This window comes from Scophthalmus maximus, chromosome 12 (assembly GCF_022379125.1).
Source record: "Scophthalmus maximus strain ysfricsl-2021 chromosome 12, ASM2237912v1, whole genome shotgun sequence".
Classification (NCBI taxonomy): Eukaryota; Metazoa; Chordata; class Actinopteri; order Pleuronectiformes; family Scophthalmidae; genus Scophthalmus; species Scophthalmus maximus.
The window spans coordinates 15,805,906-15,830,685 of record NC_061526.1 but is presented as its reverse complement, the minus strand read 5'-3'; the positions used below and the strand labels follow the sequence as shown (position 1 = coordinate 15,830,685).

At 43.2% G+C, this 24,780-nt stretch overlaps 1 protein-coding gene across 4 annotated transcripts in view; it reads left to right on the top strand.

Annotated features, from left to right (window-relative positions):
• The window catches only part of dock4b (dedicator of cytokinesis 4b), a 100,569-nt gene extending 80,289 nt beyond the window's left edge, over positions 1-20,280 (top strand). For 2 of the 4 annotated variants that reach the window (XM_035620091.2, XM_047336064.1), the window contains 12 exons: positions 1,338-1,424; positions 3,056-3,232; positions 5,746-5,829; positions 6,355-6,474; positions 6,854-6,975; positions 8,051-8,171; positions 9,354-9,435; positions 10,626-10,735; positions 11,938-12,010; positions 15,175-15,291; positions 16,029-16,090; positions 17,995-20,280. In XM_035620091.2, the coding sequence (XP_035475984.2) occupies positions 1,338-1,424; positions 3,056-3,232; positions 5,746-5,829; positions 6,355-6,474; positions 6,854-6,975; positions 8,051-8,171; positions 9,354-9,435; positions 10,626-10,735; positions 11,938-12,010; positions 15,175-15,291; positions 16,029-16,090; positions 17,995-18,450 (1,611 nt within the window). In that variant the 3' untranslated portion in view covers positions 18,451-20,280. The remainder of the gene's footprint in view (positions 1-1,337; positions 1,425-3,055; positions 3,233-5,745; positions 5,830-6,354; positions 6,475-6,853; positions 6,976-8,050; positions 8,172-9,353; positions 9,436-10,625; positions 10,736-11,937; positions 12,011-15,174; positions 15,292-16,028; positions 16,091-17,994) is intronic. The other 2 variants (XM_047336063.1, XM_047336065.1) reach the window with 2 other exon arrangements.
• The last annotated feature ends 4,500 nt before the right edge of the window (positions 20,281-24,780 follow it).

The window sequence follows — 24,780 nt, the reverse complement described above, 5'->3', positions numbered from 1 at the left end:
GTAGCTATTATGCCAGAGATCAAGAAGTAAAGTAAAACTGTTAAGTAAAGCCAAAATGCTTAGTTGATTTGTTGATGGGTGGAAAATTCCAAATTTGCTCATTTCAACTTTACTCTTTTTCATTTCGATTTTCTGCTTTTGTCTGTCTTGTGTAAAATATATCTGAATCTGAATATCTACAATTATAAAGAAAAAATCAGCAACCTAAACGATAAAAATACTTATCTGTAATGTCATTATCAAGTCAACTGGTAAGTATTCTTATATTGAGTGCAGGTGTTTTTTTTTGGGGAATTTGAAAAAGCTTGTGTGAGTAAATTACAAAACTGTCCCAGTGCAGTGCTCATATAACTGATCATAAAGGTAATACAAGTAGAGATAAACATTGATACACAAAAGAAAACATCATAAAGAAAATGAAACAAATAAATCATGCATGTGCCCATTTATCCGAATCTGCTCCAAAATGAAATGGGCTCTTCCTCCAGTCACATCTCCACAAAATATCATGGAAATTCAGTTGGGTAGATCTTCAGTCATCCCGCTGACTGACGGACATAAAAACGGCGATGAAAATATAACCTCTTGGGGGAGGTAAAGATTAGTTTGTTACAAGTACAAGTACTGTTGTAAGGGCGAGCTGTGATAAAAGTTCTGGACTTGCTCTAGTTATTGCACAGCGGGGGGGCGGGATTGGCTAGGTTTAAAAGCAGCATTGCACAATAGATCCACCGCCCTGGGAAAGAAACCGCTCTTTAATCCTGAAAGTACGAGCTGCGACGTTCCCGTATCTCCTTCCAGAAGGCGAGAGCTTGAACAGGTGGTGTCTCAGGCGGGACGGTGCTGTAATGACACTGTGAGCCCGCTGCAGGCGTCCCCAAAGGCGCAGCTCCAGTCCAAAAGTCTGGTAACTTCTTGACACGTTTGCAAACAAACGGAGTGGACGTTACTATAGGTGTTGTGTAGTGTGACTCCCTTGTGTTATTTGCCTAGAGTGAATGCTGGAGTTTTTTTTGTAGTTTCCGTGCTGTCAGGTCGACCTTGTGGGATGTTGGCACATTTACAAGCTTGTTGGCTGACAGTGTAAGTGGTGGAACATGAACGATGATATGAGATATAAGACACGACATCTGACCTACACCTAAATGTGGGTGTTTGGCAGAGGTGCACTCAACAATTTGTTTCCTCAAACCGCGTGTCGGTAATTAAATTGCATCCAGCCTTACGCGAGATAAAGCGCGTACGTCAACATCAGGCTTAAGCAGCTCGGGATTCTTTTTAAAGCGTGTAAAGCAAATCAGCTGCTACTCAACGAGTGTGCCGTGTGCTTCCTGCAGAGCCTGTGGGTGGAGAGAACGACCCTGACTCTGGTCCAGAGCCTTCCAGGCATCTCCCGCTGGTTCGAGGTGGAGAAGAGAGAGCTGGTGAGTTGTGTGAAATAACCATGAAGACATAACTGCAATGCACAGCCACACAGGGGACACCACTGTAACACAATTTTATTTTGCCGGGTGCAATTTAAAACGAGGCCAGCCAATACTCGAGTATCGATCCAGGTCATCACATTGAAGAACAATAATGGCCCTTGGTCATGAGTTTGGGCTGTCGGGCACATTTGATTACCTTCATTGGATGGCTCGGATGTCCTGCTAAATGTCATTACTCTGCTAACCAATATTTTCAGATTGATTTTTTTTTTTTGGTATGGATTATTTCTATCGGCCTGGACTCACATTTGGTACGAGTCCATTCCCACACACACTGTGTGTTGCATGTAAATCCCCCTCAAAAGCTCTCCGTCTTGGATCTCCTCATTCAGATCTCCAAGCAGTGGGAGGATTTTAAAAAGGCTGCTTTTGTCCACCGTATGCAAAACACAACACAGTGTCTGTCTCCGTTTGTCTAAGTGCATATTCTTTTGTGTGTGTGTGTGTGTGTGTGTGTGTGTGTGTGTGTGTGTCTGTGTCTGTGTGTGTGGTTTGTGAACACAGTGTTATTCTTTAATGGTTATGCAGTGCCACCGCATATAAAATACAGAACTGACACTAGCTCAATTAGCAAGAGGATTAAGCTTGTGTGAGAGGAAGAAAAAGAGAGTATATATTTATTTATTTATTTTTCCATAATTGTACACTAAAGTATTACGGTATTGTATAAGTGTGTGTTTGCAATAATACAGTGCATACCTTCTTTTTAAAGGGGCTGTTATCATTACTTTCATATTAACAATGGCTCAAATATATGTGCGAGGTGTCTCCGCTAGTGATGAAACCACAGATAATCACCCAAACACACATTTCCCTTTCAGCCCATTGTTTTGGTTTTAATGGCCTGTAATTTTTTTGGTGCATCGATTCAGTCGGACTGCACCCTTCAGCAGCACTTTTAAGTGAAGAAGCTCTGAAAGAAACAACTTTGCTACTTAACGGCGGAAAGATAAAGTAAGCAACCTCCTGCTGAACGTAGTGAAGCATTTAGAAGCTGAAGAGGAAGATGTTTCCCTCTGGAGTTGGTGGAGACCAAAGACTGAAAGAGTGAATATTGGACTCACACATAACATGTCACACAAAGTTGACGTGGCAAGGAAATGTAGACTCTCACACACAACTGGCCGAATTTGTGAAGCATATACATAAATAACTCTGAGGTGCCTCAAGCTTTCAGAATCGATTCACTCAATTGAGGAGTTAACCCAGAGAATTTTCACCAAGATGAGAGATTTTAAAAAAGTGGTCCACGCATCACTGCCAAGATATCCTGACTCTTAATTTATAGTGTGATCAACTTCCAAAAATATTGGAACCGACACTTCCCGCAATGCACCTCAGCAGTATCTTTTGTTTTCATTACACCCCTGGTGAATGTCCATTTCTTTCAAACACCACACTTTTTAAAGCATGCCTTCCTTCGTAAATGTGCAATCTCTGAGCCCAAACAGGGTTATTTTCCTTTCATTCTTTCAGACTGCAGAAATCTCCTTTTAGTGCCACCGAAGAAGCATTCTCCTCAATATTTCCTTTCCCCCCCCTTTCTATTACCGCCCCTCCCTTCACAGGTGGAGGTGAGCCCGCTGGAGAACGCCATCGAGGTGATCGAGAACAAGAATCTCCAATTGCGCACATTGATCACCCAGTGTCAGAGCCGGCAGATGCAGAACATCAACCCTCTCACCATGTGCCTCAACGGGGTCATTGACGCCGCTGTCAACGGGGGGCTGGCTCGCTACCAAGAGGTACGGATGGATGGGCGTAGGATAGGGTTGGGGGGTTTTTAGAGACCGAAGGCAGGCATGAGGAGCAGTGACGTATGGATTGCCTAATGATGCATGAAGGTGGGTTTTATCGAGGAGATGTATGGACCCAGAGAGCGGTTTGCGGCAGGAGGAGCGGATGAAGGGACGGATGGATGGATGGATGGGTGAAAGTTTGACCGAACGGATAGATGAGTATCGAGTAGGAAGCGGGAAAATAAGACGGATGGTGATGGAGGGATGGATGTGGGGAGAAATGGCAGATAGAGGAAGTAATACAGAGCAATAGATGATAAATTATTGCAGAATGAATGAATGAGAGGGGAGTGTTTATGCAGCTGGTAGAGCATAGGCTGAAGGGGCAAACAGACAGGCGGACAGATTGGTGGGGAAACACCAAAACATGCTCCATCTCATTGACGCTCACTCGTGTCTGCTCCTCCAAAAGCTCCCAGACGGGAGACAATTGCAGGGTGGCGGTACGGTGCAATTTCTTAACTGGGTAGTAGCACAGTTGAAGAAAAAGAGACGACTTGAGATCTACTCCAGAAAACAGTTTTTTCCCCTTTGCAGGCCGAGTGGACTTTGCGAGTATAGCTCTTTGTCGCATAGCAACCACCATTTTCCACTGGGAGTGCGTATTTGGGGATGAACGCTCATGTCTGTGCATGCATGCGTGTGTGTGTGTGTGTGTGTGTGTGTGTGTGTGTGTGTTTATTGGGTTTGTGCAGGAGAGCGTGCATCTGTGTAGAAGTAGCCCATTAGAGTTTCTAGGATGCTTGATAGAGCCACAAAAGGCAAGGGTTGCTGAAGTGCATCACAGCATTACTGCCATTATTTTGTGTAAAAAAAAGAAAGAAAAAAGAATGAGCATAAGGAATCATTTTCAGCACCTGTTAAAATTACAGGAACACATTTCCATGCATGCAAGTGCGTGAATGGTGACCACCGGCTTCGTTCAACCATTTCTAAATTGTATTTTCATATCGTACACAATAGAAAGTGACATGTTTTTCAATTATTTAGCAAAAGGGTGGACACAGATGGAGCTATTTCTCGCGCAAAAACATTGCCACTCACATCAGCGCTCATTTTTCTTTGCAGAATATCACACGCAGCCCCCACCACCACCATCACCACCCCTACCACTGTGGAATGCGCCTATAAATCTATTCATTTCTCAGCGTAATGCCGATTGACAGCTGCGGCTGTTTTGCTCGGCAACAAATGAAGGAGAAATTGTCATGGTTGATATTCAAATTCATTGCTTGAGTTTGAGTCGAGACCCTTGGGTGGTGGAGGGGGGGATACTGTCTGATTTATTTCCCCTCCCCTCAGCATTCCATCTCTAATTGGACTTTCCTAATGATTAACCGAGCTGCTCCATGGCAAAGCCCTCATGCTCCTCAGCCCGACGAGAGATTTCCATCAGTCATTTGAAGATTATCGATTATATTCCCTGCCTCCTTTTCCGGAAGGTCTTTGGATGTAATTTTTCCTGCTGAAACGCTGCACTTCTCTTTAGCGCTACCTTGTATTTTTATTTTGTAGTACGTCACCAACTATAAAAGAATGTAGTAAAGTAATTGTGTGGTTTAGAGAGGAATGTGATGTATGCAGGATCTGATATGATGCAGTTTGAATCTGCGCGGAGCTTCTCTTTTCTCTGTGACTGTGGTCGAGCCATGCCTCTTTGGAGATAGACAGCTGTGACCTTGGGGGCAAGAATTGTGCTGCCCCCCCCCCCCCTCTTTACCTTGTGTTTCCTTCTGTGGCACAATGCAGATTGTGAGCCAGGTCTCTTTTCTCTCCTCTCTTTATACTGTTAGTGAAGACCAAACAAAAGGCTTTACCACAGCCTGTGGCCACATCACAGGTGTTTGTGGTATTTGCGAACAGCGGCAGGGGTTCCCTGCGTTATCATGCTTCAAAGCAGACCGGGGCTTTTTTTTCATCTTATCTGTCTATCTTTGGACTGAACTTATTTCGAAGGAAATGTCTGGGAAAGTAATCAAAAAGCACGGCGGTTTTTGAACAGACGCGATCAGTAACAGGAAGCAAAGACATGAATGAACATTTGAAAAAAAAAAAAAAAAGGCTTTTTAAACCCGAGACCAAATTGGCTCCTAAATCAAAGAATGATCAGTCATTTGTGATACCTCAAACATCCGTTTGGCACAGCGTTTAGTCTATTTTTAGCAAGTTTTTGTAGCTTTGTTCTGCTCCCTGAACTTTATATTAATATCACAACACTAAAAGCCAGACAGCGTTACACCCCCCATTTGAGCTGGATGTTCGTTTACCCTGTTTTCTTACTTGCTCAGTTTGTTCATGAAAAAAAAAAATAGAAAAGAGAGGGGAAAAAAAAGAAAGAAGAACACTAATTCACTTTGTCAGCCCAGCTGGGATCCAGGTATCACTGCAATGCAGAAAGAGCCACTGCTCCAGCTCCCGGTGTGTGCATAACAAATGTTCTGCATTTTGTTTCCACGCAGGCCTTCTTCGTGAAGGACTACATTATGAATCACCCCGAGGACGGCGAGAAGATCGGCCGTCTGAGGGAGCTCATGTTCGAGCAGGTTTGTAATAAGAAGAGATGAAAAACAGCAGCAGGGGGAGTGTATGTTCATGATGTGTTTCAAAATGCCAAGACAAGAAATAAAGATCAATACTTTTATCTTCTAACGTGGAGGCGAAAAATATAATATATATAATATTAATATTTAAACGTTGCGGTTCACGGTTGTCCTTGGATACGGCCTGTACCACAACACACTCAACGCAAGGTCACTTACAGGACTCGCTTGTTCCGGAGCCAGCAGATGAAGATGTTATGATGCTTTTGAACGTTCTGGAACAAGCGAATAAGTGGACCTTGAGTAGTTTTTTTAATTTTATTTTTATTTTACAGCACTATTCATAATGTCATCAAGTTTAGTATTAAGTATTAAAATCCTGTTTTTCTTTTTTAAGAAAGGGGATTATATGTAAATGAAGCAGGTTTGGTCTTTTTCTAATCTTTTTCTAATATATGAGATTTTCTCATTTTAATCAAGCATTTCTTGGTAGTAGGAGACGTTAACCCGCCGGCTCTTGTCCCACAGGCACATATCCTGGAGTACGGCCTCGCTGTGCACGAGAAGTTTGTTCCCCAGGACATGAGGCCTCTCCACAAGAAGCTTGTGGACCAGTTCCATTTAATGAAATCCAGTCTCGGAATACAGGTACAGTAGGCCGCAGGGCAATACGTGGAGACACTTGGTACATCATGAAGAATGTATTTCAAAAGGCAAATTTAGAGGGTATTTAGATAATGATGATAAATCGTGTTAGGAAGATTTAAACAATTTTATTTGTGCTTAATTTTTGTTCCGCTCCAGTCATTAACTGGAGTGTTTCATGTAGGCCCACAGAAGCCGACTGGTGTGTTTAGACTCCCGAGCGAATGACCCCCTTCGGTCCTCCCGAGGATGTAGCCACCCCTCGTTAGGCACACTTCACTTCATCTGCATTTGTGTCTATTTAACTCGCGATATACCCCACGCCGGCACCGACACGCATTTGATCATGCACATTTCCTCTCCTTCCAATTTGAAACCCCAGGAGTTTCCTGCCTATGTGGGCGCCAGCCCGGTGCACTTCACCAACGGCAGCCCGCGACCCTGCAGGAACTCCGTGCCTAACATCATCAGCCCAGACGGGGGCAGAGGGGTTGTCAGGCGGAGGTGAATATTTCTTTTTCTAACTGTTATTGTCTGCTTCCTCCTTTAAAAAATAAAAAACCCAATTTGATTGAATATTCCAGCAAAAGAAAAAAAGAAGTTCTTGATATTGAATGGATCTCATGTCGGTTACTTTGGTGCTTACATGTGGGTTTGAGTTTACAAAGCTCCTTTACCGCAGTCTCCTTCATGGTGTCTGACCTCTCTTTGCCTTCTCTTGATGTGCTGCCCTTCACCGCAGACATCGGTCTTCACCTCAGCTGTTTTTCCTTTTCTTTTTCTTTTTTTCCTTTTCACCTCAAACACCACGCTCTGTGCCTTTGCTCTCTTCTTCCTTCATTCTTTACCAGTGTGGCTCCATCTGGGCGTACAATGGGTGGGGGCAGCTGGCTGGCTCCCACAGGGAATATTTCTGTGTGACTTCTATCGGGCCAGCGGGCAGACTGTGTGCGTGTGCGTGTGCGTGTGCGTGCGTGCGTGCGTGCGTGTGTGCGTGTGCGTGTGCGTGCGTGTGTGTGTGTGTGCGCGCGCGTTTTGATGTGTTCAGTGACCCTACCACTCCGTCTACCTGTGACATTCTGCCTCCACGGTCTGATCCCAGGAGGCAAAGCCATACACAGAAAGAATGCAGACACACACATCACCTCAATCTCCAAGTGACATTTCGTGTTTTGCTTACATAGTTTTGATTTCTTTCCTTTTTTTCAACCCATTTTTGTTTGCCTACACAAAACCAGGTGGCAGTCTTCAGCTTTAACCTTCCTTTAGAAACCACATTGTGTTTGTTCGCTAGCCTTTCTTTTACACTTTGACCTTTGGGCAGACAAATACTTGATGAAACGCTGTGATTGCTAAATCGACTATCTTCTCCCGGATCTGACATTTTCTCCCCGCTTGTCTCTCTGTTTGCCTTGTTCCCTTCCCCGCCGCAACTTTTCGTCTGCCTTCCCGCGGCGTACGCTAAATGTCTCGGTGAGTAAGACGTCTTGAAGCAAAGGAAGCATGATAACATAACATAACCTCTCCCCATTTACCGAAAGCCATCATAACCACCTCTCTCTGTCTCTCTAACCCTCAGTCTCCTCAGCTACCCTGCGGTCAACCGCTACTCCTCATCCTCTCTGTCGTCTCAAGCCTCCAACGAAGTCAGTAACATCACAGGACAGTCGGAGAGCTCGGATGAAGTCTTCAACATGCAGGTAAAATCTCTCTCGGACATGTTCCCTCTCTCAGACGGACACTCGTGCAATCTCTTATGCCTTACCATACACCCGAACAAAAGCTCTTACGGTAGTAGGTTGAGTCCACAGCCCGACATTTGCCCTCCTGCTCCCCGCAGATTTCACTTAAAATACTTTTTAATCCCCCCTCCCTCTGTTCCGGCCTCATTCCTCTTCTCCTCTGACCCTTTCTCTCTCTATATATCCCTCCCTCTGTTTGTTTGGAGCTCTGTCTGGCCAAGCAAATTGCCGCGATTATATCAAATAAGGACACAATTCTTTGCGCGGTCTGTCCAGGGAGCCTGCTGGAGTTCGGCAGTAATCTAAACTGGATTTGGCCAATTCAGAAAGCTGCTGACAACTCCTGGCAGGCTGTCCGCTGCACCTGGCAGGCCTGGAATCACTGCAAGCAGAGGAAAACATGAGAGGGGGGGGGGGGGGGGGGGGGGGGGGGGGGGGGGCGATCTGATCTGAAGATATTACGCATTATATTTGATCGTCAGACCCTTTTTTCGATAGATCAAGAGCAGTTTACTGAAAAGTGTATTATCTTAGTATATGTCAATCTACAAAGTGCATTAAGCTGTTTTTACTGAGAGATTCGACTGATGGCTTTGGACAATCTTAGCAGGTTTTCTCACAACTGGAAATTTTGATGAATCCTTCATTGAATATAATGTTACAACAGTTAATCTCAATTTCAATTCTGACTTTGAGTTTACTTTAACCATAATTCATCTATCAATGATGACCAAGTTTGTTTGTCAGCTGCACAGATGCCCAGTTTTACATGTACAGTATGCATGTGGGACTTTCTAAGAGCAACAACAATATTCTACTTTAATCATTTATTTCTAACAGTAATAAGAAATAGCTGGGAAGAGCTACACTGGTACTGGAAGAGAAACCATCGTAGTGTGGACTAGTCTGGTTTTGTCTAAAAACACATAAGTCACCAAATATCCGGAGGTTATCTTCATTTTTTTTACTAACAAGAAAAATTTGCCATTAGGAATTATTTCAAATATTTGAGCATGGAGGCTCATTGTTGACCTTCAATGACGTTTATGTGTTGTACAGTATATCATGTTAATAAATGTTATGATGTTTTTGTGACGATAATAATGCAGCTGTTGTTTTCGTCGTCTGTCCCGCCCACAGCCCAGTCCGTCTACCTCGAGCCTCAGCTCCAATCATTCTGCCTCGCCCAACGTCACCAGCTCTGCCCCGTCCAGTGCCAGAGGTGAGAGCTATTAGTGGCTTTTAACTGATATTCTATCTGGAGCGATTCGCACAAAGGAAGCCGACAGAAGTTTCCCTGCTGAGTACGGCGAGGTTGGAAGACAGCTGGCGATCCGTGTATGAGAGGGAGATGGGGGGGTGAAGGGGGGAACAACAATGAGAAAGGCAGGCTTGAATGGAAAGTTAGAGACCGAAAAATAGAGAGAATACGGAATGAGCCAAGATGAAAAATGAAATGGGCCGAGATGTGGCGACAAATGCTGATGAAAGAAACATGCACCCAGAGAATAAACAAGTGAGAGTAAGAGATGACAACGGCTGTTTGGAGTATCCTTCTTGGACCTCGGCCGTCCGAGTCCACCTCGACTGTGGCGCGTGAATATCTTACGGCTTCTCAGTCTGCCCTATTATCTCGCCACCTTCAAAGGCGCTAACGTGTTTTCTGCCTGACCTCTGTCTTAACAATTGTGGATATAAAAGGACGTTTATGGAAGCGCACACACTCCCCTTTGGCAGGCCGCTGGCAGTGAGCGGCGCCCTCGTAAAAAGAAAAGGGTAGAGAATTATTACCACTGTGGTCTTATCTGAATGAGAGCCAGCGATGGGTATCTCACAGTCATATGATGGCCTTCCAAGTGCAATTGCGTTCACTAATGGATTGAGATCCACACAGTAGCCAGACGAGGGGAACCGCTGTGTGGAAACGGTGTGTGTGTGTGTGTGTGTGTGTGTGTGTGTGTGTGTGTGTGTGTGTGTGTGTGTGTGTGTGTGTGTGTGTGTGTGTGTGTGTGTGTGTGTGTGTGTGTGTGTGTGTGTGTGTGTGTGTGTGTGTGTGCGTGTGTGTGTTTCTTGATTTGAGGTTTTGCACGTGTCTGTGTCAGCTGTGATTGTCCAGTGTTAACAGAGGAGGAGAGGGAGTGAGGGGGGGTGTGTGTGTGCGTGTGCGGGAAGGGGGCAGGCCATTCATCATGTTGTGGGGCTAGTGAGGCTGAAAGAACGGTGTGGAGGCTCGGAGAGAGGAGGAGTGATCGGCCTCTCCTGATTGGTGGCCAGTATTCGTGGGTAACAGTCGAACACCTTGCTGTTATTTGGTCCCTTATGTGTTTGCACATGCTCTTAATGTGTGTGTGTGTGTGTGTGTGTGTGTGTGTGTGTGTGTGTGTCACTCTCATCCTGTACTCTATATTTCAGGTTCGCCCCAAATGGCAGAGAAACACAAGCATTCCAGGGAAAACGCCTGTTTGTCTCCGAGAGAGAGACCAGTCAGTGCCATCTTTCCCAACCCCCTGGACCCTGCACAGGTAGCGCGCGCACACACACACACACACACACACACACACACACGTACAAGCACACACACACACTGCGGTGAGGATTACACTTTTGAGAATAGTAACCTAATCTGAAGCTTTAAATTTGTCAAATCTTGTGTCTGTTTTGGATTAATTCAGTAACCATGGTGAGAAGTACCGTCTTTATCTCAACCTGTCCCATCCAAGTGTGTTATTGTGTGATTTGAACAAAGAACAAAGTATATATATATGTGTGTATATATATATATATATATATATATATATATATATATATATATATATATATATATATATATATATATATTATAACACTTTTTTACCTTGTGGACATGTTTAACCAGCACTGTCACCACCCATAAGGTTTATACTGGGGCAGAAAAACAAGGTCACCTGTGTATTGAACAGTTTATCTCAATGTGCGATTTCTGCCTTGCAGAGAGAGGGAAAAAAAGATTCTCCTGGCCGTGAGCGAGGTCACATGAGCGATTTAGTAGCTGAGAACTGCAGGTTTTTCGACTCTGACGGTCCAGCATTGCCACATTTCAGTTATAAAAATAAAAAAAACACACACACACATTCCAGCGCAGCGAGCTAATGCTACCGCATAAACACGTGTCAACAAGAACAACATGCAATTAGGGTTTGTTCTCGATAGCTGAAGGGCAGAATGTAACACCGTCTCACACACTTCGTCCTCGGCGAGAGGAGGATATTGAAACAGAAAAAAACCACTGTGTTTGCTGTTCAAAGCAGAGCTGTAGATCTCTCACGGTCAATGCTGCTGACACAGTTCACCTGTTCTCCTTGTCCCGCTTGTGTCGAATCAGAAGAGTCGGACCAAATTGATGTTCTCGGAGGCCTAACAATTATTCCAACCTGACACCGCTGAAGCACTGCTAGCTGCTAATGGAAAATTGATCATTACAATCATCGATTACTTGTATACCTTGTACTGTAATTAGAGCAGCTGGGTAAAAAAAGAAAAAGATGGATGATGGAGGCAGGAGTTTAAATCTCACTATACCTATTCTATTGAATATTTTGAGGGGATTTATTTTTCACCATCTGATATTCCTTTATTCCTGGTGTTTGCCTATGTTTCGTTTCACACACACACACACACACACACACACACTGCTGTCATGCTGTATGTATTTGAAAGTAATGTGGGCATATTCTCCCGTGTGCAGAGAGCTCCTCCTCATCAGATAGGCGACTCCACTTTACCAAGGAGCGACCCGAACCTCTCAGCGCCAGACAAAGGTAAAAACACAGTTATTTCATTTTTTTTGTTCCGCGCAGTGACTTCTCCAACAGTCTCGGAAACACTCTAAATGCACTCTTGCCTTCCACCACTAGCAGTTATTTTACACAACATAGATACGAAATATTTGAATGAAATTTAAAAAAATATGTGTGGGGCGTGGTGAGAAACCAGTAATGGCTTCTAAAAAAACTACACCCAGAAGATAAACCAAAGATGAAGGTCAAAAAAACCAACTCATCAACTCAAACAAAATAGAAAAAAAATAGATGCGATTTGTATATTAGTGGTAAAATTGGAGGTCGATAAGTATAGCGTTATATTTGGAAAACAAAATTTCCACAGATTTCTAAAAGAGCTCCTTATTATTCCAATTCAAAGGCAGAACATATCAAACCTATCCTAAAGTAGACTTTGAATACCATTACTTACTTTCCTCAGCAAAACGCCCCAACATGTGTCCATTGCCCAAAATTCCTGTAGAATTTCCAAACAAAACCTCTCTTCGGTGTGGAGGCTCCTTAAACCAATAACGTTCAAAATATATGAGGCGTTCATTATGAGATCACTCCATATCGATTACTGAGCATCATCAAACTGACATGTATGGAAGTATCAACGCGTCCGTAACAAAGGCTCGGTCATCATTTCTCATCAAGATCACGATGCCTGAAGCCCGATCAATACGACTTAATCGTTAACACATGAGTTCTTCTAATATCTCACACACACACATAGCCGACAGGCCTTTTCATTTCTATACATCAAATCATATATATATATATATATAATTTACAATGATTAATAAAACTTCTATATAGAGTGTGTAACAGTTTGACCACAGAGTGAATGGGAGCGTCTGTCTTCACAAAGATGCCTCAGGCAGCTTGTCAGAACACACACACACACACACATGCTGGGCTCCATTACACCAGACAGTCAGTCTAGATTATAACATTTAATTTTGCCCTCGCGTAAAGGAATAATGAAATGGCACTGCTAATGGACATGTGTGACATTCATATGTATGGTTGTCATTTTGCTCAGCAAAGTCAAGAGATCATCCAAATTTCTAGTTTTGTTTTTTTAAATATATGCCTGTGAATTGAAAGCGAAAGCTTGTCCCTCATGTGTAATTATAACAAAACCCCTCAAAAAACCTGAACAGTTTGATTGCTTTTCCCTGAACTTCATCGGAACTCTGGGGATCAAAACGAACGTGTGCAGTTTTCTCCTTCCATCAACGCCGCTCCCAGCCACAGAAAAAACGAGACCTGCTTTCCGAGCAGTTTTGTGAAGTAATTACGGAGGCATGCGGAAGAGACGCCTCGAAATAAAGTTCGATGTGCGTGGATGTGTTAGTTTCCTCTGCGACTCACGCCTTTTCCGAGTGATTCGAGCGCGACCTGTAAATAATGCGGCGGGATTGATGAACTGCTGCAATATGGTGCCGTCGCACCTTAACGTGTATGACAATGATGAAAGGTGCGAGAATTTACACAAAACCCGTGATCGTATGAAAAGTGTGATTCTTCACGTCTTCCGTCTCGAAACTTTTAACTCAGATACTAAATATAGTGTCATTAAAATATGATGCAGTTATTGTTATTATGGTGTGATATACTGTACATGCTCACTTGGACTCAAGGGTGCACTGATTTGATTTCCCTTGGCCAAAGGTCACTTGTTTAGTCCATAACTCCATAATACATATGCTAATTAGGACAAAATGACTTTTATTAAATTGTCTTCACTACATATATTATGTCTGGATAGACACTGGCATAAACTGGAACTTAACCTTTTATAGAAATCTCCGCACTTTTTTCAAACTATTGTTTGATTTAAATGTGACCAATAATCCAAAGAGTGAACTGGACGGTCTGGGATTTACTTGTAAATTAGATTTTAAAGGGTTATGTTATTTCCATTTTAAAATATTCTATATTTTTTTGTTTGATAAGTGTTTAACATTCAGGAAAATCCTAGAATTTTGCTTTCACACCAAATGTGCAGTTGTGGCATTGCACAGAATTTAAATTGTAAATTGTTTAAAAAAAAATTGTAAAAACAACAGCTTTGACAGGTTGTTTTCCCATTTTATGGTTATGTGTATAACATTGTGCTCTGCAAAATAGTTGTAAAAACTAAAGTATTTTTCACTCCACAATTGCTTGACCTGTTGCACTAATGAGCAAACTCTTGCATTTCATTTTCACATCTCTGACAGTTAATCAATTCATGGAAGGCAAAAATCAACAAATATATGAGCTAAATAAATGGGACCGTCTTCCCAACAAGAGCGATAGCAGTGACCCCCAACAATATAGGGCATGTTTATATTCAAATGACGGAAACCTTTATGTCAGGATGAAGGTGTTGCAGAGCAATTAAGTCCGCATGTGTAGGAGGAGGATGTGGATGGATGGATGGGTGGACAAATTAAAAGCTTAACCTCAACATTGCCAGATCATGAAATGAAAGTTTTGAACATTGATTTGTAACTGGTAGAAGACACAGACAAATTATGTTGTTCGCGTTAATAGGGGCGATCGATTACAAATATGTATTTTGCTTTTTATTTTCGAGTGACTTAAATACGCTACTTTCAGACCTGCACTGAAATTTAGACAATTTCCTGATATGGGGTGTATGTGAAAATGCAAATGTTGCTCCTGACATTTTCAGGAACTTTTCCTTCCAGCCCCCTTGTAAATTTCCATTTTAGAACACAGCAGACGAGAAGCTGGGACACATGTTCAACCATCAAAGATCGAGACAAACCTGAAAAAAAATGAAAACGTGGAACAAAAAATGACACAAAAAAACCCCACTTATGAAATCTAAACAAAAATGTAATAACAGAATACAAAGGTAAAACATTAATATCTTTGGGAACCTGCTTTGTATTGTGGTAAAAGCTTGCAGCTTCTGAAAACTTCAAATTAAAAAAAAATCAGTTTGATATTAAAAAGCAACTATCAAACAACAACAACACAAAAAAACATCTTTACGGTTTATTTACACTACAGAACAACTTCCTCGACCGAACAAGCCACCCACCAATTTCCAGTTATCACATCATCCATTTCAAATGCACTTTTTTTTGTTTGTGATTCCATAACCTGTTGCGTGACTTGTGATGTCTCTGTGTGCTGTAAAGTGAGACCCACACCCAGTAGCTGGAGCCTAGACAGTGTCAAAGTGGGCGCGCCATCCTTCTCCGACTCTGTCGGCAAATTGCTATGCCCTCCTGTACCTCCTAGGCCTCCGTACTCAGGTAAAAAAACCCGGCCCTATGGCGAGTGACTCCGCCGGTGAAGAATTGTACTAATTTTTCCTCTCTGGCTTTTGACACCTGGTGCTTTCTCCGCCTCTCCTTGGCACACCCCCCATCTGAGGCTCTCAGCTGCTGTTCCCTCGCTTCTGCTCACACACATAATGACGCCGGCAGCTTTGAGGAAATACTAAAATCAATGGCGATTGATATTCCGGTCAATCCCCGGATTTGTATTGTTTCCTTTCAGTACCCCTCCTGAGAAATGCATGTCATTAGGGCTCAACAATGCTTTTTTCTCCAACCATCAACTCAAACTGTGTTTTTAGTTATTTGCTTATTTACAGATGCAACAGATTTGACTTATTCCCCGCCGCTTTCTGTCATATCACACTGCCCAGCAGCGTTATGAGCAGATGGAGTGTTTTTCCCCTCCTCCTCCCCTCCTCTTTTTTTTCTTGCCCTCTTTGCGTGGAGCAGTAACAGCTGTTGGATGTAGAAACAGCTTAAAGCAGCCTTAAGGACCTGCAGAACATCAGCACGTATTTGATTCATTGATGCTTAAAGCGACTGGGCCTCTCATCTCTGTGTGTGTGTGTGTGTGTGTGTGTGTGTGTGTGTGTGTGCGTGTTTGCATGACTCATGCTGTGTCATCCTTGTGGACAGAAGAAAATGCCTCTAATTTGAATTTGCCCTCTTTCCTCCTCTCCCTCTCTCTCTCTCCTCTGACTCTCACACAGGCTCCTCAGCTAAAAACATGAGGTCGCAGTCGCCCGTCCCCACGTCCAGATCGCCACAGAAGGTTGGTTGTGTTTCTGTCACTCATCAACTCCGTCCATTTGTTCTGAGCTTTCCCTCGTTCCGTTTCTCTCGTCTGACCTTGCTCAGTGGCAGCCTGGGGGCCCTTCATCCTGCACTGCTAACGCCTTTACCGGCCAGCTCTGCGGTCTTTATCCCTCTCTCTGTCAACCGTAAGGCTAGGGAGCCTCGCATCACAGTTCACTGAAGCCGCTAACTGCCCCATCGCTGCTGATTTTGTGGTTTTTAATGACACGACAGTCCCGAAATGGCGTTGGCTGCAGCCCATTCATCGTATTAGCTTAATGCACACCCGGTGGACACCAACTGTCGCCCTCTGCGCTTAACTCGAGCCCTGCTATGATGTCATCCGGCCTGCTCGCGAAAAAATATGCAAAATCAGAAAGATTTCTTCAACCACCCGACACATTTCAAAGCCTGAATCTTATTTGTCCATTTTTTTCCTTTACTGGGATGAGAGCTGTGTACTGTACTCAATCTTCCCTTCTATATTGCTCAACAAGAATGTGTTCAAACAGGTTTTTAATATCTCCGACCTCTAGTGTTTATCAGAACACAGATGACTCTCACTTTCTCTCCGAGCCGTGTTTTTCTTGTTAATGAGCCTTTCAGTAGTTACTACCAGTCTGCAGAAGCAGGGGAGGTGCTGCAAGAGGTTAACTAAGCACCGAGTGAGCTCTTGATGAAGGTAGAATTTGGTTGTGAGACTCCGGTGAACCCGAAGCTTGTCTCTCGTTAATTGTTATCTCCTTTTGCGGGGCTCGTGATGTCGTCTCACGTGACAGCTACCGAGAGCGAGGCGGTTTGTACGTGTGAGTGTGTGCGCGAGGTAAGAGCGAGAACAACTCCCGAAACCAAAGTGTGAGTTGCAGCTTGGCATGCTCGTGTAAATCAGATTTGCGTGTGCATGTGTGTGTAGTCAGGAGTGTTCTTGTCGCCACATTTGCGTGTCGCGGCAACAGAAGAGGCCTGGAGTGGAGTACCAAGCCGCCCGTCAGAGCGCAGCCAGACACGGGTCCTCCACGGACCTCCAGCAGGCCCCATTATCTGGCACACGGACGCGGAAACACACACACAAGCAAAAACACACACGCGAGTCAATGCAGCCGGGGGCCCATTACCAGACCACAAACCCCAGGACAGAAGCGAACCTGCAGAAACTCAAAGTGCCCAGCCTGACAAGGGCTGCACTTTCTCATCTCCAGGGGAAAAATGATATTTAGGCGTAGAAAAAAAACGGGACCAGGAGTTTAAACTGCTTGTCAGCGCTGTATTTAATATACGTATCATGCTGAGCCTGAATTTGAAAATGTTTGTCCGCGCTTGCATGTCAAATGGAAACCTCTTTGCGTATGTGCCCCGTGTAGCATGAACGATACGAGCTTACCGATCAATCGTCTAGACCACTAGATCCAATCAGGTTTGAGCAGGTATAATGGCAGAATGGTGTAATTGCATTGAAAAACATTTTGATGAGTGATCAGATTTTTGAGGTGGTGGGGGGAGTGCAGCACATTGTGTTTTTTCAACTCGCTGCACAGGGCCAGTCTCAATCTGTTCGCTGACTCTCCCTTTTTTTAAAAATTCGAATAAAAGTTGTTATTGTTGTTTCATGGCTGTCAGCACACGTGATGGATTCAGTGTGGTCGTGTGCTTACCACCAAAGATGGCTAAAAAATGTAAGCAAAAGAAGTACAGACATTATATTTAGATGACTTATTTAAATATATATATATACACACTTAATAAGTGTGTATATACACACTTATTAAATAATGGTGATCTGCAAAGGACGGTAAGATGAAAAAGCCAGGAATAAAAAATTGTGTCATAGCAATTTTCATATTTTCCTTTGATGATTTGCTGTCGTTCCTTCTGTCCTTCCAGACCATGGTGCCACCTTTCACACCTTCCCCCACTGAGTGCCAGTCTGCCAGCCTGGTCTCCAACTCCCCCGTCCTCTCTGGCAGCTACAGCAGTGGCATCTCCTCCCTCAGTCGCTGCAGCGTGTCCGAGGCTTCGGGCAACGAGCTGCCCGGGGGGGACCACCTACCCCACCCGCTGCCCCCGCCAGCCACCCTGCCCAACTCCGTCTCCAGCAGCTCCGACGAGCCGATCCGCCGGGAGAACAAGACCCCGCCCCCCTACAGCGTGTACGAGAGGAACAACCCCCGCAGACCCGTGCCACTGCCCCACAGTCTCTCTATCCCCCCTCAGACGGACCCCCCGGCCCTGCCGCCCAAGCCTCACCAGCTCCGCACAGGCAGCATGAAGCTGGACGGAACCTCCGACCCTCGTGTGCCGAGACCGAGGCCCCTGCCCAGGAAGGTGTCCCAGCTATAGGTGCTGGTTAAAGGGTCCAGGTCTGGGGGTTGTGGAAGGAGCTGAAAGAAACACTGGCGTAATTTGCACTTTTCTACTGGGCACTCAATTGTTTTGTTTTTTTGTGATCTTCAGTTTTGGCATTCCTGACCTACACTCCAACAAAAGACACAGGCCGAACAGATTAACTGGCAGTCCCCAAGACAACAAATGAAGAAACTTTCTTTTTGTATTTACTAGAGGGCATTGCATTGACTTTGACTCGGTCATTCTGCACTTTTAGCTCTAGTACGTACAGTAGGTCGCCACGGTCAATCGCAACATATGTTTACCAGAAAACAGTTTTGATAGATGTAATAATCTCAAATATATGTATATTGGTATATATGAGAATTGTTTTTGCCTTAAGTATTGGAAACAGAGTCTTTTATCCGTGAGTCTTGCACGTTTTTTTTTTTTTTTTACAACTCAGTACATTTGTATACTATATGGCTAAAAAGGTGCTAGAGGCCTTGAGTATGCATTTCATTGAAGTGTAGTAGACACGGGTGTGTTCCCATAGTTAAAGCCACACAACCAATGGAGCATAACAGAATTTATGCTAACAAAAACATATTTTGAATTCTAAACTGTCATTCCAGGAAAATTTTGTCATTTTCATGCAGTAATATTAAAAAACATCAGCACAGTATTGAAAGCAATTTCAAGGCTTATTTTAGTACGACATAGATGCATACAAAACTGATTTTTGTTAGTAAATTGCCTCCACTCTACTGCCCTGTTTTTTTTCTGTAGATTTTTAACATTAAGCCTCTTAGTTCCCACAAATTGCTTCCATTAACAATAAAAACATGATCCAGGACCAAACTTGTTGGAAAACATACAGTATGTGCAAGTGCTTAGGAGCTGTAATTTGCCATTGGTTATTGTCATTTATGTGAACACACCCTCATCCTCCTGCATGATGTAAATGACAACAGATCTTTGGGGGGGGGGGTTACTAAGTATTGTGCCAAAGGAAAATGTAAGTGTGCTGTAATGACATTTTTTTTTAAAAACTGGGACCTGGAATCAAGAAGTCTGGAAATGCTCAGTTAAAGAGACATTTTTTATTTATTTTTTTTCCCAATGATTTTCCCCCTGATTAAACCGTAATCTACTGATCAAACTCTAGATAAGCACAAACAATATTTTGCCATCTGTTCCGTTACTGTGAAGTCTCCCCTGGACAAAGCAGTAACTGTCGCAGAGTTTCACTGTCAGCAGTGTCCTTAAAACACATGACGACTGACTCTTTCGGAGAAATATTTACAAATTAATCATTGTCAAATATTTGTACAGTTGAGATTTACTTTCTGTTTGATTAAAAAGTGGACGTGAGTTAACTGCACTATAAACAGTTGCACAGTTCAGCGGCATCGCATTGTCGCAGGGAAGTAAGTGTTCTGTGGCGGGCAGTCTTGTGAAACAGAGGACATTTTGGTATAAGATATTCATCAATCTTAAATATTGTGCAGCCTTTTTGTGGGGTGGGGGGTGGGGAGGGAGGTTAGTTTTAGTATTGTTTGTATGTTTCTTGAGAAACTGTAAATTATATGATGAGATTAATGTACGTACACCAAATATAAAATTTGTGTATTACAATTAATGTAAATATTGTGTTTTTAACAAAAATGTAGCTATAACAATTTACAGCTTTGAATGTAATGTTGAAGCAGCAAATTATTATTATTATTATTATTATAAATGTTCAAACTTTTATGGTTTTGTGAGTGTAGAAAAAAACTAAGATCATCCGTAATGGCACCTAACACATTTACAATTTCAATAAACTGCCCTATGTAATAGAAACGTATTAATAGACAGATTTCTGCGTAGTGAGGTGTAATTGAGATTTGTGATGCAAGTTTGTTCTCTAATATTGATTCACACGGACAAAACACCAGTTCCCCTTTGCGAAGATTCAAGCTGACAGACCAGGAGTGATGGTTTGTGGGGGGGAAGCCTCATGCTTCTGCATTTTCTTATCTCTTCGAGCTGGAAACGGCTCTGATTTATCTTTAGGATCTCAAAGTTAAACCACTCACTGCAAGTAAAAAAAAGAGTGGCTGGTGTCCTAATGAGCAGACGATTATTAGAAGTCTGCATTTCCTCCAGATGAGCATGAGCAATAACAGGAACACAATGGTGAGTAAAAGCAAGGCGGACAGGGCGGTTATTCATTCAAGAATCGAGGAAAAAAACCTGCGTCCAGTTCCTTGCAAATGGATATTGTCTTTTCTCAGATCCTGGATGATGTGGCTGCCAACCCCTGAGGTGAGGGTTTGTGTCAATTTATGTACAGCCACATTAGTGATATCCCAATTTATGTCTGTTTATTGTCATTAAAATAACGATAAATAATCCAGCAATATGAGGATAATGAAGAACAAGGGACAAATAAATTAAAAAAAAAAAAATTCTTATAATCTTGAGTCTCAATTTGATTAACTGAAAACATGTATTCCTAATTATAAAACGTGAAGCCAAAAAAAGTGACACTTTGAAACAATAAATGTCACAATTTTCACCACAGGGCGTTTGACGTCATAGGTCTTTTTCACAATGGACATACACGGTTTCCTCCATCATTTACATTCTGTACGCTGGTGCTGTTGTGACTGTGACATGTCAAAACATGTAATAATATACATAGAAGTATAGACAGGTATATATTGGCCTTGAACTACTTTCAAACCTGTCGGGATAAAATACTATATCATCTGGACAATGTCACTGTCCTGCTGACCAGGTGATTATAACGCATCGCTCTGTGACGTCATCCACGGAAGCCGATGTTGTGACGATGGTTCGTTTGACAGGTAAGATTTATCAATGGGGGAACTGGCTGAACTGGTTTTGTTTACCCGTGTCTTTGCCAACTCTGGCAGCAAAGAATTTTCCAATTTGTAATTGAACAGGTTATGGGTTTGGCAATGTTTTTTTCCCCGTTGGGAAATTCACAGACGCATGAATATTTTTTTTATTTCGAAACGGAGGAGGTTAGCTTAAACATGTGCGCTCGTGCATTAGCCTAGCATAGACGAATATCACGCTAGCTCAGAGTTAGCTTTCGGGGAACCATTCACTTCTATGAATGTGGTTTTTATGAAGTGGTCTGTTTCGTTTCCAGACGTGCTAACGTCTCTAACAAAATTCATACAGCGGCCGGCGGCATGTGCTCCATGTTTTTTTTTTCAATATGTCGGTTTGTTTCTTAATTGCCACCAGCCGCAGCTGCACGTTAGCGCTAATTAGCCACCGTTAGCGTGCTAGCTAACAAGAGCTAATGAACACGGTCAAGCTAACATGCTGACATTGGCATTCAGTCTGAAGCGCCTCCATGCCTTGGTGCTAGCTGCTAGCTAACTAAGACGTATGTCTGCAGGCTCTCAGGTTTGTTCACAAAACAAAAGGGCGCCGAGCAGCTAGAACGTTAAGGTGAAAAAATAAAAGGTTGAAGTGCGGAATTATTACACTGGCCCCAATATTAAGTTCAAGAGCAGTTTGCCATCGGGGCTTTTCTACATTTTATGGAACAATTTGGTCATTCTATGGTTTAATAATCAAAAAAAAAGAAAAGTTGACTCCCCTGACACGTAAACCCAAAGGGGAGAAGAACATCTTACACTTGGATGTCAAAAACAGGACTATGGGTATTGCTGGATGCAAAATAGTGGTTTACATCTGGGTAAATCTGATCTTGCCCCTATTTATTTGGCCTTCAGATTGACACCAACATCTGCTCGCTGAAAGGGGAAATTAACTCAACTGCTGCTTTCTGACAGCTTCACATTCTTGGCCGTCCACTTGGGCCATGCCACAGTGCTGGAGCCCCCCCCCGGAATCCATCTCTGCCACGCGGGGCTCAGAGGCTGCAGTTGAGTTACTGTGATGGCAGCAGAAGAAGAAGAAGAAGACACGCTCACACATGGGAGCCACTTCCCTGTTCGTCACAAAGCATCTAATTAGCCCACCACTGCGGTGGAACTGAAGACGACTCTCGCTGTGTAATAAGTACAACAGTTAGTGTGTTGATTGGAACTGTGCCGCTTGACCGGGGGACCTTGTTGGTGTGTGTGTGTGTGTGTGTGTGTGAATTGTGTGTATTCCCTCACTCCCTTGCTTAAAAACATGCTGTGTGTGTGTGTGCGTGCGTGCGTGTGCGCGTGTGTGTGGTTGGTTGGTGGATTCGGCACAATTCACCTGTCAGCAGTCGTCATAATTGTTGGTGGTTGGCTGTAATTTGACAACAATTATCACGTCGGATATGAATTCCCCCATCTCTTCTCCGAGTCTCCTTTCAACACGGGGAGCGCGCACCGCAGCGACGGGAAAGACCTGCCTCCACCATTCAGCGAGCCTGCGAGAATTTGTTGTCAGTTACAAGCCTCCGCGGGCTTGTCAGTCGGCCCATTATTGAGAGACGGGCTGCATTTTGCTTGTAGTAGCAGGAGCGAACAAAGCATGTCCTGGTTAAAGGACAGGAAAGAGTTAGGCAGGCAACAAATTTCTGCTGATCCCAGACAGTGACATTTTGCATTTGGCAGAGGGGGGGCAGAGATAGCTTCCTTACAACAATAGGAACTGTAGCTGGAAGTCACAGAGCCGTAATAACATGTAAATATTATAAACCTGCAGAGCTCCCTGTAATTGTGAAGTCGCTCAGCACATTTCTAAGAGATGCAGAATTCATTATATCCAGCACAGGGTTTTTGCAGAGCAAGTCTAGCCCCCATTATACAAGCACTAAACATCCCCCGTTTATCGCATTCACGGGTGATGATACATAATTATCAGGGGGAAAGGCAATGCTAGGTATTAATTTAAAGTTGCCTGCGGCGGAATTTTGGAGAACACACAGCCGCAGAGAAACCCAAGGTGTTTGTCTCACTCTGCAAATGTCTCCAGGGAGAGGAGAAGCTGGAGCAGCTCTGCAGGGAGCAAAGAACCTCCGTCTGCGCGGCACGGCGAAGATAAGTTTCAAAGAGGAACTCGCAAGAATAGATGCCATTGTTTTATGTCTCTGCTCCACGCCCATATCTGCTCTCTTGTGTTCGGCAGCTTACATGGTTGGATTTTTCACCTGACAGCTTCAAATACCGCGGGTTGTTTTTAATGGCAGGATGAGTGAAGTGTAATTTTTTGACTTGTGCTTCGTTCTCAGAGGAGACTATTGCCTCAGCTGAATGGGGAGTTGACAGCGAAGTGAAGAGAATGTATATTCATAAGAGGGACATACTGTATATATTCCTGCCGGTTGGTGCAGTATTTTTTTTCTAAAACAACTGCAGGAAGTCGCAGGGTTCATCCTTTGTGGTAACAGTTTAGAGACTGTTTAAAACGTCTCCCTTATCACACCTGGTGGCAAATTTACTTTGACTGCAAAGTAAAGGTTATGTAGCAGGTTTTTGGTGGTATACAAGTATATAAATATTGGACAACTTCATTAATCCCCAGAAATAAAAACATTTTGATAGCACAGAAACAATTAAGAGTAAAATAAGCGATTTACTTAAAAAATAAGACCAATAAATCGAGCAGTGGATATGAAATTAAATCTTCTAATGAATGAGGAGTCAAGGCAACTGTCAAACTATAAAATATCATATTCATGTGATCAATGAAATATGTGTAAGAGTAAACAATAATACACCCAAGCTGCCAGTAATGCTCATTAATATCGCATTGGAATTGTTCCCCAGAGAAAACGATAGAATGCAGAACCGCTTGATAAGAGCATTCTGCACAGTTCAGGTTGACAGACAATCAACTTTCATAAGAAGTCATGGGTCAACAGTTTATTTTACCTGCATTGCAGTGTTAGACACATGGGCATAACCGGAGTTTAAAAAATTTTGACACAGTAAGAAATGTACAGTGTACTATCTGATGGATTAAAGTCTTGAACTGTGCTCATCTACAGTATTTGTACGCTGTGCCCTGAATCAGCTACTGTAGAAGAACCGGCTGGAATATTCAGTATGCTTAAAACACTGCAAAAAGCCCCGAAGAATTTGCGTCCGGGTTCTTCCGAGCTTAAAGGTTAGAAGCTACTTGAAAACTCGGATTTGAAAAAGCTAAAATTGAATCCCCTTAATACCTTTGCCCATTATAATACAGCAGAACTGCAATCCTTCGGGGGGAATCTGCTGTTTAAGCGAGAGAGTTTTTCTTGTTACAAGAATCAGTGGTTTAAAATCTGTACTCAAACTGTAGACACGCTTGGCGCTTGTCAAACCTTGTTTGCACACAGATGAAAATATTACACAATACAAAAGTTATAGGAAATTATTGAAGATTGATTAGAAT